The sequence below is a fragment of the Myotis brandtii genome, unplaced genomic scaffold (genome assembly GCF_000412655.1).
Source record: "Myotis brandtii unplaced genomic scaffold, ASM41265v1 scaffold907, whole genome shotgun sequence".
Taxonomy (NCBI): domain Eukaryota; kingdom Metazoa; phylum Chordata; class Mammalia; order Chiroptera; family Vespertilionidae; genus Myotis; species Myotis brandtii.
The window spans coordinates 664,281-682,438 of NW_005371734.1; the positions used below are offsets into that span (position 1 = coordinate 664,281).

An 18,158-nucleotide genomic window follows, 5' to 3' on the forward strand; every position below is an offset into this window, starting at 1 on the left:
TTCATTCTCATCATGGATGTTTCTATCTCTCTCTCCCTCTCCCTTCCTCTCTGAAATCAATAAAAAAAATATTTTTTTAAAAAAAAATAATACAATAATTAATGAATAATAGCAGGACTAAACTCTGTGTTTCACGGACTCACAACTGCAAACTTACTTTTGCCCAGCCCTGCATATACCCAAATATTATGTGGCTCCCCCTTTAAATCAGCTTCTGTATGTCTAGTGTCTAGACACAGCCTTCTTTCCAGGTTTAAAGAAGTGCTGTACCAAAATGATTTCCACTGGAAATTTTATTTCCATTTGAAAAGTATGAGATTTCCCCATGGGCTTGATTACCCAAATCATCTACATAAATAATATGTATTCAAGTCACAGAAGGTAAAATCAAACTCAGACATCACAGAAGAAAAACATTATGCTAAAGAAATATATTTCATTTTCATGCTTCCAAGGAATTACTGTTAAAGTGAAAAGTGGGATTTAAAAACGACCAGGGCAATGATGACACCCTTTCAGGCTGAGTGATAAGCAAATATTGATTGCACTTCTACTCTAAAGGAGAGAGAGAGAGAAACCATTAATGCTGGATTTAGAAGAATAAAAAGAAAAGTCCCAAGGCATGACCTTTGGGGCCCTTGGGATAGATGTCCATGGGAAAGTTCTCATAGCAGGTGCATGACCTCAGGCAAGCCTTTTACCCTCTCTGATACACTTTCTGTGCCTGTAAAATAGGAATAGTTTCCAGTGAGTTAAATGAGGTTTTCAGTCCTTCTACACATATTTACTGGGCATTTCCCATAAGCTAGTCATTGTGTTAGTTTCCAGTGATACAGTAATAAACAAGACAAAATCCCTACCTCTGTGGAGTTTACGTGGAATGGTAGATGAGTTAAAGAACTGATTATACATATATTAGAGGTCCAGTGCATGAAATTCGTGCACTCCAGGGTGGGGGGGGGTCCCTCAGCCCGGTCTGCACACTCTCACAGTCCAGGAGCCCTTGGAGGATGTCCAACTGACGGCTTACTAGTAAGTTCATTCCCTGCAGGGAGCAGGCCTAAGCAGGCAGTCAGACATCCCCCATTTACTGTAAGCTCTAAAGTTTAGGGTTATGTTTTTAAAGAACGTTTTATTGATTTTTAGAGAGAGAAGAAGGGAGAGGGATAGAGAGAGAAAAACATCAATATGAAAGACTTACATCAATTGGTTGCCATCTGCATGCCCCCTACCAGGGTATGTGCCCTGACCAGGAATCAAACTGGCAACCCTTTGGTGCATGGAGGATGGATGGATGGATGGATAGATAGATAGATAGATAGATAGATAGATAGATAGATAGATAGATGATAGATAGAGGAATATGGCTGGCTGCCCTGGCCAGTGCAGCTCAGTTGGTTGGGTATTGTCCCATGCACTAAAGGGTTATTAATAAGTGCAAATGAATAAAATTATTCATGTCGCTGGAAGCACAAAACTTATTTAAGTATTAGAAGTTTGATCTAATTCCAGGAAATGAGTAAAAACTATCCACATTTAGGTTCAGCCAAGTAATTGCGATTTTTCATGGTTTACTCTAAAGGAAGACAATTTTCAAAGAGCTAAAACAAATGATGATAATATTTATGTTCTTAAATCATTTGATTTAACACAAACTTTGTTCTTGATCCAGGAAATTTAAGTAACAAAAAAAAATATTTTTAGTTTTTCCAAAAGGTAATTGGGCTACATAAATGCTCAAGTTGTTGAATTGATATTAGATATGCTTGAAAATTGTGACGGTTTCATCAGAGTAAAAACAGATAATCCGTTCTTCCGTATTTCAGGGTCCATCCACATCCCTAAACTAGTGCAATCAAAGGCACCAGGGCAGAAGTAGTGCTAGCTTTGCTGCCAACGCCCTTCCTGGTTCCCTCCTGGCTGCAGGACCTTTAGGCATATACTTGTGTTGGAAGCATCAGGTTCGTCATCTGTAAAAGGGGGATCATGAGCTTCAACCTCAGCATTGCTATGAATAGAAACAAAACAATGCATAAGCAATGGTCATTGTCAGGTCCCGGCATCAGCTTAGCTAAGGTCATTAAATACAACCCAGAATTATAGCCAAATAACCACAGGTGCACTCAATGAAAACTTGCATCAGTACTTAGGTTTGCTATTTAGTCATTTTTATCCCTTTCTCAAATCTCTTTTCCTTCTATTTTAAAATATTAAAATAGAAGATCCCTGTGGGTCCCCCCCATAAATCCTGACCCTTTAAAACACCAAGGAGACATCTTCCCAGGGTCCAGAATGCTCACGAGGACCTTATCACACCACAGCTCTCTGGCATGCAGCAGGTGCCTTCCTCTCGGCCAGACACGTCCAGAGCCATGACCCTCAAGCAGGGTGCCATGTTGTGTGCCTCTGGGGATCCAGAAAGACCCCCTAAGGCAGGGGTGGGGAACCTTTTTCTGGAAGGGCCATTTGGACATTTGTGACATTATTTGCAGGCCATACAAAATTACCAACTTGAAGATTAGCCTGCTATGTTTGGTCACAACATTTAAATAACTCACTCCTAATGCCTTGGCAGGGCCAGACCAAATGATTTCACAGGCTGTTTTGGTTTGCATTTCCCTAATGATTAGTGATGTCAAGCATCTATAATAATAAAAGCATAATATGATAATTAGACCAGATAGCCGAATGACCTTCTGGACATCATTCCAGATGTCCTGAATGAAGCCATGGTGGCGGGGGCTGAGGCAGAGGTGGTTAGGGGTGATCAGGCAGGCAGGCAGAGGCAGGGGTGATCAGGCAGGTAGGTGAGTGATTAGGGATGATCAAGCAGGCAGGTGAGTGGTTAGGGGTGATCAGGCAGGCAGGCAGAGGGGTTAGAGGTGATCAGGCAGGCAGGTGAGGGGTTAGGGGCACTCAAGCAGGTAGGCGAGTGGTTAGGGGTGATCAGGCAGGCAGGCAGGCAGGCAGGTGAGTGGTTAGGAGCCAGCGGTACCAGTTGAGGCCTGATCCCTGTGGGTCCCAAATTGCAAGAGGGTGCAGGCCGGGCTGAGGGACCCCCCTCCACCCTGCCCCGTCCCATGCACGAATTTCGTGCACCGGGCCTCTAGTCTTTTCATATGCTTGTTGGTGCAAAATGATTTTAAGTACCAATATTCCTTATTCTGAGATCAAAATTTCTCTTTTATACGTTAATACTGACAGAAATTCTAGTACACATTGGTAAGGCTCAATGCTATGAAACACTACTCAAAGTTCTAAATATTGAAATATCAGTATTTTCTTGTAGCTTTATAATTAGTCAAGAGTATGACTTAAAAAGAACTCTGGTATTGGTTAATCTTGCATTCTTTGTTTTAACTCTTAGGTTAAATTTTCTTATCTCAAAAATCCCCTCAAACAGCGGTAAGCTTCTATTTTTCAAAGGTTTTATTGCAACACACCAGAAAAATACATATCTTCCCTGTCTCATGAAATGGAAACAAGACATAAACATGTTGTCTGAAAGAGAAAAATTATGTTATCCAGAAGCTCTAGTCATCAATTTCTCTTTCCAAAGTCTCTGTAGTTTCCGTAATGTTGAACTTAGGTTTATTTATTCAACAGTATTTATGCAATACTGACTCTGCATTAGGTATTGACCACCCAAAGATAAAATATATAGTTTCTGCCTTGAAAGATCTTATAATCTAGTGAAAAGCAGACAAAAACTCAGCAAGTTTAACACAGAACAACACATGTTGCCGTTGAGAGCAACTTGCCCAAGGCCTTGTGGGAGGATGAAGGGAAGTAATGAGGCAAAGCCCAGAATTTAGCATGTGAGGGGCTGTGAGACATGGGTTGAGAATATGAGGCAGAAAGAAGGGCACCTAGAAGTGTTTTAAGATATCAAAGACATAACTGAAGTTTTCATACAAATATTTTCGACATCTCAGTTTCTCCTGTCCTTTCATTTTAATGATAATTTTGATCCATTTATGTATATTTTAGTAAGTTGCTTGAATGGATAGATGTAAAAATTATAAATACCTTACTGTGTTATACCTTGAATATAACACAAGTGTAAACAAATGTTGATGCTTAAACTGCCAGATTTGGCAACCATGATCTTACAAAGTCATTTTCTATATAATTTATTTTGCATTAAATTGGTACTTCATTTTTACATTGAAGGAGGACAGTTTATAGTTTATAAAATAGATTCATATCATGTTAAAAGTTTTAAGCTGTTGTTGTGTTCATTTTTACCTCACTGCTATGGCACCGATTTCCTTGGGATCTTAAATTCTCATATTTGTGTAACTCAAAAACATTGATTCAAAGTCTTGACCTAGAGAGGGAGAAGTCTCTTTGTTGCCTGAGCTCATGACTTGATTGTTTTTAAATTAACAAGGAAGGTGAAGGTACTCCTTCGGGCATTTGTGCCTGGGTTAAGGAAGCTCCCAGGTGAAATGTGTTTTTCAGGATCTTACGGTTTTGAGTGCCGTTAATAATAAATAATTTCAGACTTTACATTGTCTGATGGGATCATTGAGCATGGTTTTCTCTTTCTACATCTGAGCACACTGAGATGCACAGAACTCAAGTAATTTGACCAAGGAAATACAAATAAGCGTAATAAAATATAATACAACCAGACACTCAAAGGAGTCTTCCACTTAGCCTATGTGGATTAACTACAAAAAAACGAATAGAAGTATTGGGCCCCTTTTGGGTGACTTACTGAAATCTGATGATTTAAAAAATACACATCTATTAAGCACTAGCATGAGTTTACTTCCATTTCCGTAGTTTGCTTGCCACTATACTAAATAAATTCAATAGAAGCGGTCAATCAACTGGAACTTTCTTTGAATTAAATGAATTGAAATCTAGGCAGTGAGATAGAAGGAAATATACACAGAAACAAAAATTGGGAACAAAAAAACCCCACAAAAATAAAACAAGTCACTCTATTTTGAATCATGCTTTCTGAGCGCCACTTCTCTTTTCTCTCTTCAGACGTCTGTTTATAAAGGCAGCTATGTTCTGGTCCCCGGCTTTCCTGGTCCCCGGCATTCATGGTCGTTGGCTCGTGTTAGTCCTCTTAGCAGGAAGATGGGAGAAAAGCCAGTTATTTGGGTCCTTCAGTTTTGCTCTTTCATTTCTGTTAGACGGCGTACCACAGGAGGGATCCGTGCAATCATCATGCCTCTATACTCTTTTTTAAACATTTCTATTGAAAGGCTTTTTATATATTAAATATTCTTCCTTGGCTGGTGTCACAAACGTTTGAATTCCCAGAGGCAGCTTGACATTCCCAAATCATCCATTGCATTATGAGAATTTGAATTCGACAACCACTCTAATTGAATTTCCTTTGAATGGCTGTGGACTTGTTTTAATTAATAAAAGGAGCTAAAATGTAGTGAGTTATTGACATGTGCCAGTGGCGATGTAACTTATGTATGTTCTCTCATTTAATCTTAGCAATGTCTTTATGAAGTAGACACTATGATGGAATCCCACAAAGTCTCACAATGTAATAACGACAGACATAGAGCCAAAGTTTTGCCTCTGGGACTTTCTGCCTCTTGAGTCTGCTACCTCTGTGCTTTGTACTTGTCCCCCACAGCTCAGAGCATGATGATTTCCACATAGTGAAATTCTCAACAAAAGTTGAATTAAATGGCACTGCCTTCATGTACTGGCAGACCATTTTCAATGCTCAGAGTCAGAAATTAAGAAATAATCATTTTCACAGTAAAAGAATAAATGTAATCCCAGGACATTCATTTGATTATTATTTTTTGCCATGGAGGATATAATCTGATAATTCATCTTATGTGTCTTATGTGCTACACAAACATTTTGAACTTTCTTAAATTATTAACCTTGACCTTCGTGATATTCAGGAAACATTAAAATGTGAAAATACAATAATATGTTCAATAACTCTACATGATATGGTGAAGTGAGTGAAATATGATGAGTTGCTTTTATTTGGAAAAGCATAATATTATTCTGTTTGAACTCAAGGGTGTTAACATTTTTAGTGTTAGCATTAATTTGTTTTCTTTGATCATTCAATTATTACATTCATTTTTCTTAGCCAAATGGAAAAACATCCCATTTGCCAAAGCTAATGATGTGTTCATAGGGTCTTAAAGAATATATCTCATTAGGTTTCTGTTTTCTGCTGGTAAAAGTTTATGGAGTCAGTATTTGCTTTTCTTGGGGGAATTTTGCTTATATATTTTAAAGATACATTTATCATTTCCTTCAGATGATTTGTGCCAATATCTGTCCTTCATTACCATAGCAACAAAAGTTTTTCCTTTTGCAGTTGTAAGCAGTTCAGATAGATGTTGTCTGTTCTTCCAAAATATGAATAGAATACCTGCTTCATGTTTATACAAAAAATATTTTTAAATTGAAAATTTTTTTCAATTACAATTGGCATTCAATATTATTTAATATTTGTTTCAGATGTAAAAAAAATATTTTTAGTCTTTGAAAAGAGTATGTCTATCCAAAGACTATGAATTAATGAGATTTGTTTTAGACTTTTTAAAATTTTTGACTTGAACTCTGGTGCTAAGCATCCTCTTGAAGTAATTTGGCTGTTGCAATTGTTCTCATAGTTAAGCAAGTAAAAATAGCCATTTGTGATGCCAACTATAGTATTTCTAAGAAGGCATAGACCTGAGGTCATTTCCTTTTGCAATACTCTCCTATCCTCTCCATCCCAGTGGAGCCTTATTTTATAACTAGAGGCCCAGTGCACGAAATTTGTGCAAGGGGCTTGGCCCTCGCAGCCCCAGTTCATCTGGAAGGTTGTCCAGAAGGTCGTCTGGATGGTCATTCTGCTGTTTGGTCTAATTAGCATATACCTCTTTATTATATAGGATGGTTGGAGAACACTAAGATTCTGTTAGATTCTTTAATAGTGGGATAGATCTCCCATAGCAAAATGCTGTGAAGAAGCAATGTTGGCATACTTGTTTTTATTCTGATATATGGGGAAAAGTGAATAACAAAACAGTTAGATTTGAATTTCATACTTTCCCGTGGCTTTCAAATACATTTTCTCCTAATTTGGTTTCATAGCACTCTGCTGGTAGGTGCTAACCCATTTTAAAGAAGACACAAAAATTTGGAGAATTGAGTTGCAAGTCTGAGGTCATCTGGCTGGTAGAGTAAGAAATTAAACTTGGGCGTTCTGATCAGAAGCCTGTTACAGTTTCACTTCACTCTCCATGGAGAGATGCCACAGAAAGAGGAAACCATGGAGTAAGCATCTAGACCTAAAGCAATTGAAAGTACAAGGTGCAGTGGCACCCCATGTTCATTTAAAAGGCTTCTATTTTTAAAATATGTGAGATTTATAGGTATCTTACCTAATAATAGACAAACATGTAAATTGACCATCCCTCTGCTATGTGCACCAGCCAATCAGGAGAGTATGCAAATTAACCCAACAAAGATGGTGGTTAATTTACATACGTAGGCGAGAAGCGGTGGAGCGAAGATGGAAGGCTCCAAGCCGGAGCGAAGGCCTGGGTCCCAGGTGCTGGAGGAAAACTAGAGGTGGCAGCCAGGGGAAGGGAAGGCCTATTGCACGAATCTCTTCGTGCAACGGGCCTCTAGTTATATATGTATGATATAAATGGGTGGCAAAGTAGGTTTACATTTGTATGTAAAACAGTTTATTTTTGTATTATTATTTATTTAATTATTGTACTATTTATTATTATTCTTAACCTACTTTTGCCTACTCCTGTATTCATTATATAATATACCTGCAGAATATTATATACTCTTTCTATATATAATATACCTTATGTATATTATATATGCTATATATATATATCTATATATATCTATGTATCTATCTATATCTATCTATATCTATATCTATATCTATACAGTGGGGCCTTGACTTACGAGTTTAATTCGTTCCTTGACTTCCTTGACGGAGCTTGTAACTCAAATTACTTGTATGTCAAATCTTAAAGTGAACAAGTGAGACACGTGATGCTGGGCTGATGTTGTGGCATTCACTGTGACATTCGCTGCGCCAACTAGCTGTGGGGTATCTGAAGCTGGCTCGTAACTCGAATTTTAGCTCTCAACTCATCGTATCTCAAAAAACTCGTTAGTCGGGACACTCGTAAGTCAAGGCCCCACTGTATATATCTTAGATTTTCAAACTTCCCTAATTAGGAGTTTTTAAGTGTGACAGAGAGAGAGAATCTAAAGGAATCTTTCAAATAGGTCGCCTGGGAAATGATAGAGAGACGAATTGAGATGCTGTTTGAACATATGAACTATTTACTTTGTTACAGCTGCAAACCTTTTTTGAGACATTCCTGAGGGCCAGTTCGCCTCTCCAGGCTTTGGATAACATGAAGGAAGCAATCAGCAAACTCCTGCTGGCAGCCGAAGCTTTTAGCCAAACGTCTCCTCTGGGACCGAAGGCCTTCCACAGGTGAAAGCAAAGTCTGATGTTAAAAAAAGAAAAACCCTACCTGCTACAAATTGATTGTTAGTGAAAATATAACTTAATTATCACACGTAGGTGCTTCTTGGAAAACATTCTGTTTCCTTGTTTATAGATCCTAAACATCAGAGCACATTGCAGACTCATCCGGATCTAAATAGTGGGTGACAAGAAGTAAAGCAACGTTACTTCAACTGATTTTTGAAGTTGCAGCCCCTTTCAAGCTTAGCTATTTCTATCATCTACTTACCATTGACTAGATATATTTTTTCTTACAGGCTTTTATGAACAAAATTCAATAACTCCTCTGTCCATATCTCAGTTAACTTGAATATCATCTAATGCCTTTTTCCTAGGGAAATGTTAAAGCTAGTATGCCAGAAGAGGGGGTGACTCCATTAAGCGTTATCATGCTTTGTACGTGAATGAGACTATTCAGGTTTTCACAGCGTAACTTCATTGTTTAGTTTAATGTTTTATGAATACTTTAGATATATTTGTATTTTCTGTAAGAAACAAAACAGATTCCAAATCCAAAACTAAATTGTATGCAATCTTAGATGATCCAAAAACTGCTCTTTTTAATTATTACAGACCTTGAAATGTAACTAGAGTATTCATAATGTAATTCCAAATAATAGGTTAAATGCAGCAGATAGAATATAATTTGTTCCCTGTGGTTTTATTTCAGATGCAGCTTATGTTTTCAACTTTTAACTTTTGACATTGGTTATGGGAGTTTCACAACCCCTATGGTGCTCCAGGTGAGTGTGCCAAAGGGCTGTGTGAGCTTCCACCTTTTGCTGAACGGTGTGTGTGTGTGTGTGTGTGTGTGTGTGTGTGTGTGTGTCTGAGTTATTTTCATTCATAATAAAGATTCAATAAATAGCAACTTTATTAAAGTCACTGCTTATGTTTATGGTGGCTCAGAGAATTAACTAATATGTGGAGAGCCCGTGATTTGAGTTCCAGTTCCAACTATGCATTCCTACAGAACAAGCATGGATTTTTCTATAGTTCAAAAACTGCTTATGAAAGAAATAGGCTATAAAGCTAAGTATGTGGAATGCAGAAAAGCAGACATTTAGACAATAGAAACTAGCAGATTACCAAGCTTATTCACATGGGTTTGTAAGAAAAAGGTAACTCATTCTTTCCATATTTACTTTAAAATTGGCCTGTATTTTAATTTAAAAGATCATAGAAATGTTTGAATATATGATTTTTCTAGTATAAATTGAAGAGTTTTTATATATTCTGATTATTGTAATTCCTCTCAAATCAAGTGAACTCATTCAGATCATTTCCTCTAGGATATTTTTAATCTAAAATAGCCATTAGTGAAAAAAGAATTGATTGACTTCATCTATAGAAAGCTTCATTTTGGGATGTGGAGTGGGAAAGCGGGAAGAGGAACAAAATAAAATTATGTGCAACCAGAATTCAGTTTTATATTGCATTGATTGATTTTCAAGCTTTTATATTGGGAGAATGATTACATTATATGTGACATTTGGTTGAATAGGTCAAAGATTTATCCATAAAATTTTAAAACTATGAATTTATGTATTATAATGGTCATTCAACATTTTACACAGATCTAATAGTTTGTTATGCTCTTTGAAATGTATTGTTCAGAAATGTTCAAAGATTTATCCATAAAATTTTAAAACTTTATGAATTTATGTATTATAATGGTCATTCAACATTTTGCACAGATCTAAAAGTTTGTTATGCTCTTTGAAATGTATTGTTCAGAAATGTTATATGTTATCTTCCATGCACACAAGTTCTTCAACAATGGTTTCAAACTAATCTAATGTGACTTTATAATCCATTAGTTAATTTTCTTACAAAGAATTGTATCTTGGAAAGAATACAATTCATAAAATTACATTTTATGAAACTGTTGACCTCCAAAAAGACCACTAGATGTCAGTTCTGATCTGCAATCCAACAGGAAATGAATCATGTCTTAGAAGTGACACTGCAGTAAAAGTAAGTCAATGAAATATATTTGTTGTGCTTCTCCTTTCTCACAGGTGCATGGGAATTTACATTTTCAAGATGACGATAATATGGATTTTGAGGACCAAAACACAGAAGAATTTCTTTTAAAAGACACTTTCAATTTTCTCTTCTTGAATGACTCTTCACTTTCCATATTCTCTGAGATATTTCAGAGACTCTACAGATCAGCCGTATCCAAGGTAAGTGCATATTTTTGTACTGACAAATATTTTTTTCCAAGTCATTCTTTACAAGATTCTATTTTCTTTATGGTGTAATTAAGCAACTTGATAATTCATTTGCAATGAAGTTGTATCAGTTATATTACACTTCTTAGTATTTTTCTCCATCTGAGGACCAATATTATTTTTGTGTCAGCTAAGTATGTGACTAATTATGATAAAGTTATGAGTTGAAATGAAGAAAAGTAGTTCCTAATTCATAAGGAACACTTGCAGATATTATGACAAATACATATTATATGTTATAGAATAAAAGGAGTACCATAACTTTTTGGAGTCAGTCTAGAAAGCAGTGAGTGTTCCAGGTTGACATCAAGGGTCTTGAGTTATAATATTAATTTTTTGAAACATTCACATCTGGTTAACAGATTAGAAAGAGATGATTAGGATATAATACTTCATAGTGCATTGATTAGTTTTTGTGGAATGTAAATAGAAGTGTTCTTGGGGCCTCAGAAATATCTGTACAGATTACTAGGTATGTTACCATTCTCTATATGTTGCTGCTGCATTCTCTAGTACCTGGAGGCTAAAGGGGACAATGCCCGACACCTTCTGCCTCTTGGGTCCCTCTCCCCAGCCTTACTAACAGAGCAATTTCATTCAGGCTCTCTTTGTCAAATATGAAGTTCTCTTACATGCAGACACCATTGTCATGGGTTGAAGTTATTATGTATTAGTTAGCATTCATTAGCCCAGCTGTTTATTTACAGAGTGCAAAATTTCATTGGTTTGTGAAGTGGGCTGCAACTGGGCCGTAGCAAATGCTTAAGGGTTGTTTTTTCCCTCCTTTTTACAGGGTGAAAACTACAAAAAGGAACTGAATCGATGCCTATCTTTAGAGGAGATTAATTCAATTATGACTTTCATAAAGGAACTTGGGAGCTTGGGGCAATTCCAACTGGTAAAACAAAAGTGCCATTTGATTCATCTTGATTACTGAGGTTATAGTAAATCAGCCATAAACTGCTTGCTTTTGATTTTAACTTAGGTGAATATATTTCTTTAAGGAACAGAAATCTTTGTAAACTCCTTTCTTCTGTTCAAAGATATATGAAGATGAGAAGAGCCCATATTCTTGAAGAGTTTATAAATAATATGTCTTATTAAAGCTAAAAGAATATGAGGTTGTTAAAGCTGCCAGGATTTGACAGTTTTTAAGGAGAAAATATCCAAATTTCTAAAGAAGTTTCGCTTTTAGCTTTGGGATATTATCATGTGACCAAAATTTTTTCTGCTTATGCCCTTGTGTAACATCAAATATTATTGAATATAATAATATTTAGGAAAACTATCTAAGTCTTAATTTGTTATAACTCACCACCAAAATAAGAAAATTTAAAGTAAGAAAGAAAATCTACACTAATAAAAGAGAAAGATGCAAATTGACTGTACCTTCACAATACCCACCAGCCAATCAGGAGTGAGTATGCAAATTAATCCAACAAAGATGGCAGGTTAATTTGCCATACGCAGGTGCTGAGTGGCCGGGGGTGATGCGGAACACCCCAGCCGCTCCGGGCCTCTGGGCAGCATGGGAAGGCGGAAAGGTGGCTCCAGGCCAGAGCGAAGGCGGTGCCAGCAACCAGGGGAAGGAAGGCCCATTCTTGCACGAATCTTCATGCATCAGGCCTCCAGTAATTAAATAATTATAATAACTTTTACTGGATTCAGCCTTAAAAATACCATGTTTTTCTATGTATTTTCTTGGGTTCTGTTAATTTATTGATCAAAGGATAATTTATACGTATATGTGCATTCTCATTACTTGCTTTGTTTCTAGTTCTGCCACTTGTATAGATAGATTATAATGAATTTGTATTTTTCTGCCTAAGATGTTTATATAAAACATTTTAACACAGCACTTTTAAAAATCCACTGATAATGTGTTATTAATGTGTTTGGATCAAATATTTATTTCTTACTATAAGAAATCATGTATTCATATGCTACTTGTATGAGTTATAACCAATTTACTATTTGCTTTTATATTTAGCCCCATATGTTGGAGAGTTCAAAGCAAGCTTATTGCCCCAAAGATAATTAAATGCATGGATCATCACTTTAATTATTGGAAACATAGTATTACACTCATGGCAGTTTGGCTTCATACTATACAAAGATAATCAGAGACCTAGTCTCATTCTTCAGGAATTCATCACTTAAGATGTTGTGAATGTCAAGAACATCTCTTGGCAGAATGTGGGGAAGAACTAATGAATTACCTCACAGGAGAAAGGGCACACAGCGATTTATATACTGTGAGAGTTGAAAGAGAATGCAGATTTTTTTGGTAGGATTAATATCTCTCACTTCGATGTAACTCACTTGTAACACAAGAGGATTCCTACTCATTCTTCCTGCTGCCTGACCCACCCTGTTACTCAGCTGTTTTCAGGTATCTGTAGGAAGGAGAAATCTATTTACATTCAATGAAAAGAGAACAAAAACTCACCCCATTTGGAAATAGGATCATCAAAAAAATGAGAGCCATATTAAAAGTGGCATTTACCTTGATAACTACATAGAAAATTACATTATGGTACTGAAAATGGATTTTCAATAAATACTGATTTTTTAAATATCTGAATATAAACTACTTTCTTAGTAATACTACCTTTAAATTTATTGTATACCACTTATTCTGATATTCTGTCTTTGAATATTCCTTCTCAGCTCTTTCCATCAACTTCTCCCGGGATTCAGTCTTGGATGCGTGAATTTTATGACACTGCAAATCCTATGGGAAAAGCTCGTTCAGTCCTGACCCAACACTCCTCTCTTTTAAATGTTTTTGAGCAATTTCAGCTCCTGAATAAAAAGGCACAGTTACATCCATTGGAATGGTAAGAGAGCCACAAACTTGAATTGTGCAATTCAAAAAAAATCTCTAGTCTAAAGATTGATTTCAAAGGCTTTGCCTAAATTAAAGAAAGCAACAAAAACAAGTGTGTCCAAAAATTCATGCTCTGGGAAATAAGCTTCTTGAAATCATTGAAACCATAATGATTCCAGTGGTCTTCAAACCCTGTAACAAAAATATACCCAACAGGGTTTCAAACCAACCGAACTTGACTCCACTAAAAAGTAATGCTTAAAGTTAAAAGTTTCGATCTAATTTCATTTCATAATATATATCCTTGAGCTATGGGAACATCAGGCAGAAAGAATTGGGTGAGATTTGTTTTATGAACTGTCAGTCAGAATTAGCCCAAGATGGTGTACGCATTTATTTAGCTGGTTTTTGGGGCGTGACTTTTTTCTGGGCAAAACCTATCCAAATTTATAAAAATGTCCATTTCTGTCACAAAATTTTTTTTAGAAGGTAGAACCTCAGAGGGAAATAATTGGTTGGGAGAAACCTTTCTAGGCCCCCCATCTTCACTTCCATTCTAATGAAGGAGTGAGAGGGAAGATGGACCGGGTGAACATATTAACACCTTCTGTCGCTGGCAAATAGGGCAGTGCCCAAGGCCTTAGCTAGGTCTGCTTCTCTTCAAATGGTAGAATGACAGGAAGATTTGACTTTTCTGTGGCCAGGAAGACAGAAGTAAGCCTACGCCTCTGGGGAGATGAAAGAGGAAGGCCATGGTACTCATTGGTCTCTTGCTGTCGTCCTCAGGAACGACATCTAATGACTTGGACTTCATTTTCTTCTGCCTCGGGAGCTAGAGAAAGCAATTCTATAAGAAGCTTGCTGTTTTTTCTGTAATTCAAAAATACAAATAATTATATATTTGAAGAATTCTTAAGACCTCTCTCGGGATAAGAAATCACTTTAGTTGTCACAGCTTTATGAAGTTGGTCGTATTCCCCCAATACTTGGAAGTAGTAGGCCTGACCGAAGGTTTTGCTTGTTTGAGAGTTAGGTTTTAAATAGTATAGCTCAATGCCCCATTGTTGGTTCCTTGCACTCGCTGAAATCACCCAAAACGTCTCCTTTGTCATTGTTGATGGGGGGAAGAGCAGACTTGATTGATCAAGAAGCCTATTTAAGTACTGTTCCTTAAGTTCCCTTGAGTTACGCAAGCTTTGGAAAGGTTGTTTCCCAATAAGTGGGGTTTTTTTGTTCAAGTTCCACATATGTTGTAAAGTTAACCATTGAAGTTACCTTAAATTCAGAATATTGAATTTACTCCGAGCCCTAACCCTAACCCTAATCTAACCCTAGCCCTAACCCTAACTGGTTCCCTTTCAACGAGGGAAGTTACTAATCGTTGCTGCTGAGTGCAGTTAGCAAAGGTCAGAACTTTTTGAATCAGACAGACTCAAAAATCCCAACTTTGGAGTATATTAATTTCAGCAGGTAAGTTTTGACCCCCCTGAGACTCTTTCCCACATCTGTAACATCCCAGGCATTATTTCAGAGGATTGCATAAGAGAACCTCCATGTACTGGTGCGTAGCGTGCTGCGTTGCAGGCGAGTAGTAAACAGCAGTGTGCTTTCTTTTTCATGTTTCTATACAATCCATAGTTCACTTTAGCATCAGCAGTGGGGAAAATATTTTTTTATAGGAAAAGCAAGATAAAGTGGACAGATTTATCTAAGTTAACACTGAGACGAGTAAACTTTAGATCTCTATCAGGAAGCAACTAGTAAATTGCTCTTAGAATAATTTAAGAAAGAATACTCAATTGTAATTATCTTGCAATTCACCTGTGAGCATATGTTTATTTAATTGTGATCCATGCTGTAGTTCAAGGAGCATGAATATTGTACACATTTTTGAGATGAGGAAACTAAAGTCCTGAGAATGTGGGCCATTTACTCAAGCCACACAACTAATAGAAACAGAGGTGACCTACACGAGCATGGTAAGGTGCTTTGTTCCAGTACATAAGGCAGGTAGACAGGACGGTGAGGTGAGGAGTATGCATTCATCACTGTCCTTATCTTCACAATGGTCACCTCCAGATTTCTTTTCCTACAGAAAAAGCCAATTTCACATACCTATACTATCTGTGGGGATTATTGACTTCATCCTTTATTTGATTTTATTTTTATTGAATTTTGGGGGGTGACATTGGTTTACAAAACCATAAGGTTTCAAGTGTACAACTCAACCAAACATCATCTGTATGCTGCATCCTGTGCCCATCTAAGCAAAGTCCTTTTCCCCCATTTGCCCACCTCCACCCAGCCCCCACCCCTTTCCCTCTGGCTATCCCCTCTCTGTTGTCTGTGTCTATGTATTATATATAGGTGTTTTGGGGCTAATCCCTTCAACTTTTGTCATCCAGTCCTCCCTCCCCCGCCCCTCTGACAGCTGTCAGTCTGTTCCATGTATCCATGCCTCTTTCTATTTTGTTTGTAATAAAGATCAACTGCCTATAGCAACAAGTTGAAAAGCGATAAAGTCAGAAAAGCAACAGTTTGGAAAAGTGACCGTTATGACTGTGTCCCAAGGCTCAGAATACAGAGGTCCCAACAGAATTAGTATAAATCTGAACAGAATGTGCACTCTCTGGTAATTTTGACTTCACTTGAAATAGAGTTTCAAGTGTACTTGGCTCTATTCACATGCTTTCCATGAAAACTCACATTTTGAAAGCATCATTTATTCACAAAATTAAATGAGGAGTCACCACAGGTTGCCTTAAAACATTTCATTCCATTAAGAGAGTAACCTTTTGCCCTAGCTGGTGTTTCTCAGTGGGTAGAGCATTGGACTGAGGACTGGAAGGTCCCGGGTTCAATTCCAGTCAAGGGCATATGCTCAGGTTGCGGGCTTGATCCCCAGTAGGGGGCATGCAGGAGGCAGCCGGTCAATGATTCTCTCTCATCATTGATGTTTCTATCTCTTTCTGCCTTCCTCTCTGAAATCAATAAAAATATTTTTAAAACGATATAAAAAGCATTAAACTTACGATATTTAATTATGATGGCTTTCTGAAGCTTGAACTATTTTGATTTTTTAACAGAAACAACAAGTTTTATTGACACTTGTTCTTAAGGAGACTCACCAGTTTATATTTAGAACGTGTTATATTATTCTGAATATATTTTCTTAAAGCACACTCCTCTGTGTGGTTGAAAAGTTCACAGGAGGCCCCTTTCGCTTCTCAAGCCTCACATAAATGGAGTGGTTTCAAGTCGTTTCTAAGCACTTAAAAAGAGCTTGCAATGTGGTTCGTTTTAGTGCTGGGAAATTCTTCTTGGTGTTACCCTGACCTCAAGTGGTCTATTTCCTAATGCTTTTAGCAGCAAAAAAACATTACGTTATATTCAAACCTCTTTTTTATTTACATAGTTTCTAAATTAGATGGAAAACACCATCAAGTTTAAATAGCCAACTTTTCCTTAAAATCTGAAACAAAGACAAATTTGCTCTTTGGAATTCATCTTACTCAATATTTGGTTCTCTTCCTCCTCACCTTCTCTCCACAAAGTCAAGACCTGTATGTTCTCATCCTGGACCTCGCTATTGGCGTTTCTGTTTACTTTGGTAGTTTCACATAATGTATGGCTTGAATTTCCCATAATGAAACCTATGTACTTATTTATTCCTTCAAGACCCTGAGCAATGCAGATATATTTTCTCAGCCTCAATTTCTTCTATGATAAAAGATGACAAGAATACCTATATTGGTGTTCTGTGATGTGTCCAAATTGGGGCATTGTAATAGCATAGTGCTTCAGAATGCAGACACACGCACACAAAAATAAAATAAAATAAAGTGCAATAAAAGCATTACACATTAGGAATATTTTTAATTCCTAGATTCTTCTTAATTTCCTTATGTGATGTTTATATTTTGAAGGAATTGAGTATGGCTTCTTCATCTCTTCCACAGATATTAATCAGCACATATCTGGGATGATAAATATGTATAAAATGTAATTACGCACAGAGCATTTGATTTAATTCTAATAGCATCCCTGTGAAGTTGGGCCAGTATTGTTATCTCTATTTTGTTGGAGTAGAAATGGAGATTCACAACAAAGCACAGGAAAATCGAGTCACATCATGCCCAGTATTCTTTATTTCATGGCCAGCAATTTTTCTGTCTGCAATTTAGATTATTTTGTTCCAAAATTTGAGGATTTAAGGGGAAATCTGGCTAAGCATTTACTTATACAACAGAAAAATGAGGCAAACACACCAAGATAGCACTAACCATGATCATTCACTCCTGTTAATCCGAGTTTAAGGATGGACACCTTGGCATGCCTTTCTGCATGGTACACTTACATTTCTTAGATTATATGTGTGTTTGTTAGGCTTTTTGCTTCAAGACTATAACTTCAGCCAAACAGATTCCCGTAAGAATGTGTGTTCCCGAATCACTTCTGTTGGGCCCCAGCTATCAGAGATTGCTCGCTTTTGGACTGAAGAGTGACTTTTCCCCTGGTTTTCTTCAAATGTGCTTTTGCTGATTAGAGATGATGAGATTTCCACCCACCTCGTTTGAGACAAGCTTGC

General features: G+C 37.0%; 1 protein-coding gene across 1 annotated transcript in view; it reads left to right on the plus strand.

Moving 5' to 3' along the window:
- Window positions 1-18,158, plus strand: part of CPED1 (cadherin-like and PC-esterase domain containing 1) — a 281,839-nt gene that overhangs the window by 114,873 nt on the left and 148,808 nt on the right. Inside the window, exons 7-12 of the mRNA XM_014532746.1 lie at window positions 8,328-8,470; window positions 9,174-9,246; window positions 10,525-10,692; window positions 11,534-11,638; window positions 13,411-13,580; window positions 17,125-17,180. Of these exons, the coding sequence (XP_014388232.1) occupies window positions 8,328-8,470; window positions 9,174-9,246; window positions 10,525-10,692; window positions 11,534-11,638; window positions 13,411-13,580; window positions 17,125-17,180 (715 nt within the window). The remainder of the gene's footprint in view (window positions 1-8,327; window positions 8,471-9,173; window positions 9,247-10,524; window positions 10,693-11,533; window positions 11,639-13,410; window positions 13,581-17,124; window positions 17,181-18,158) is intronic.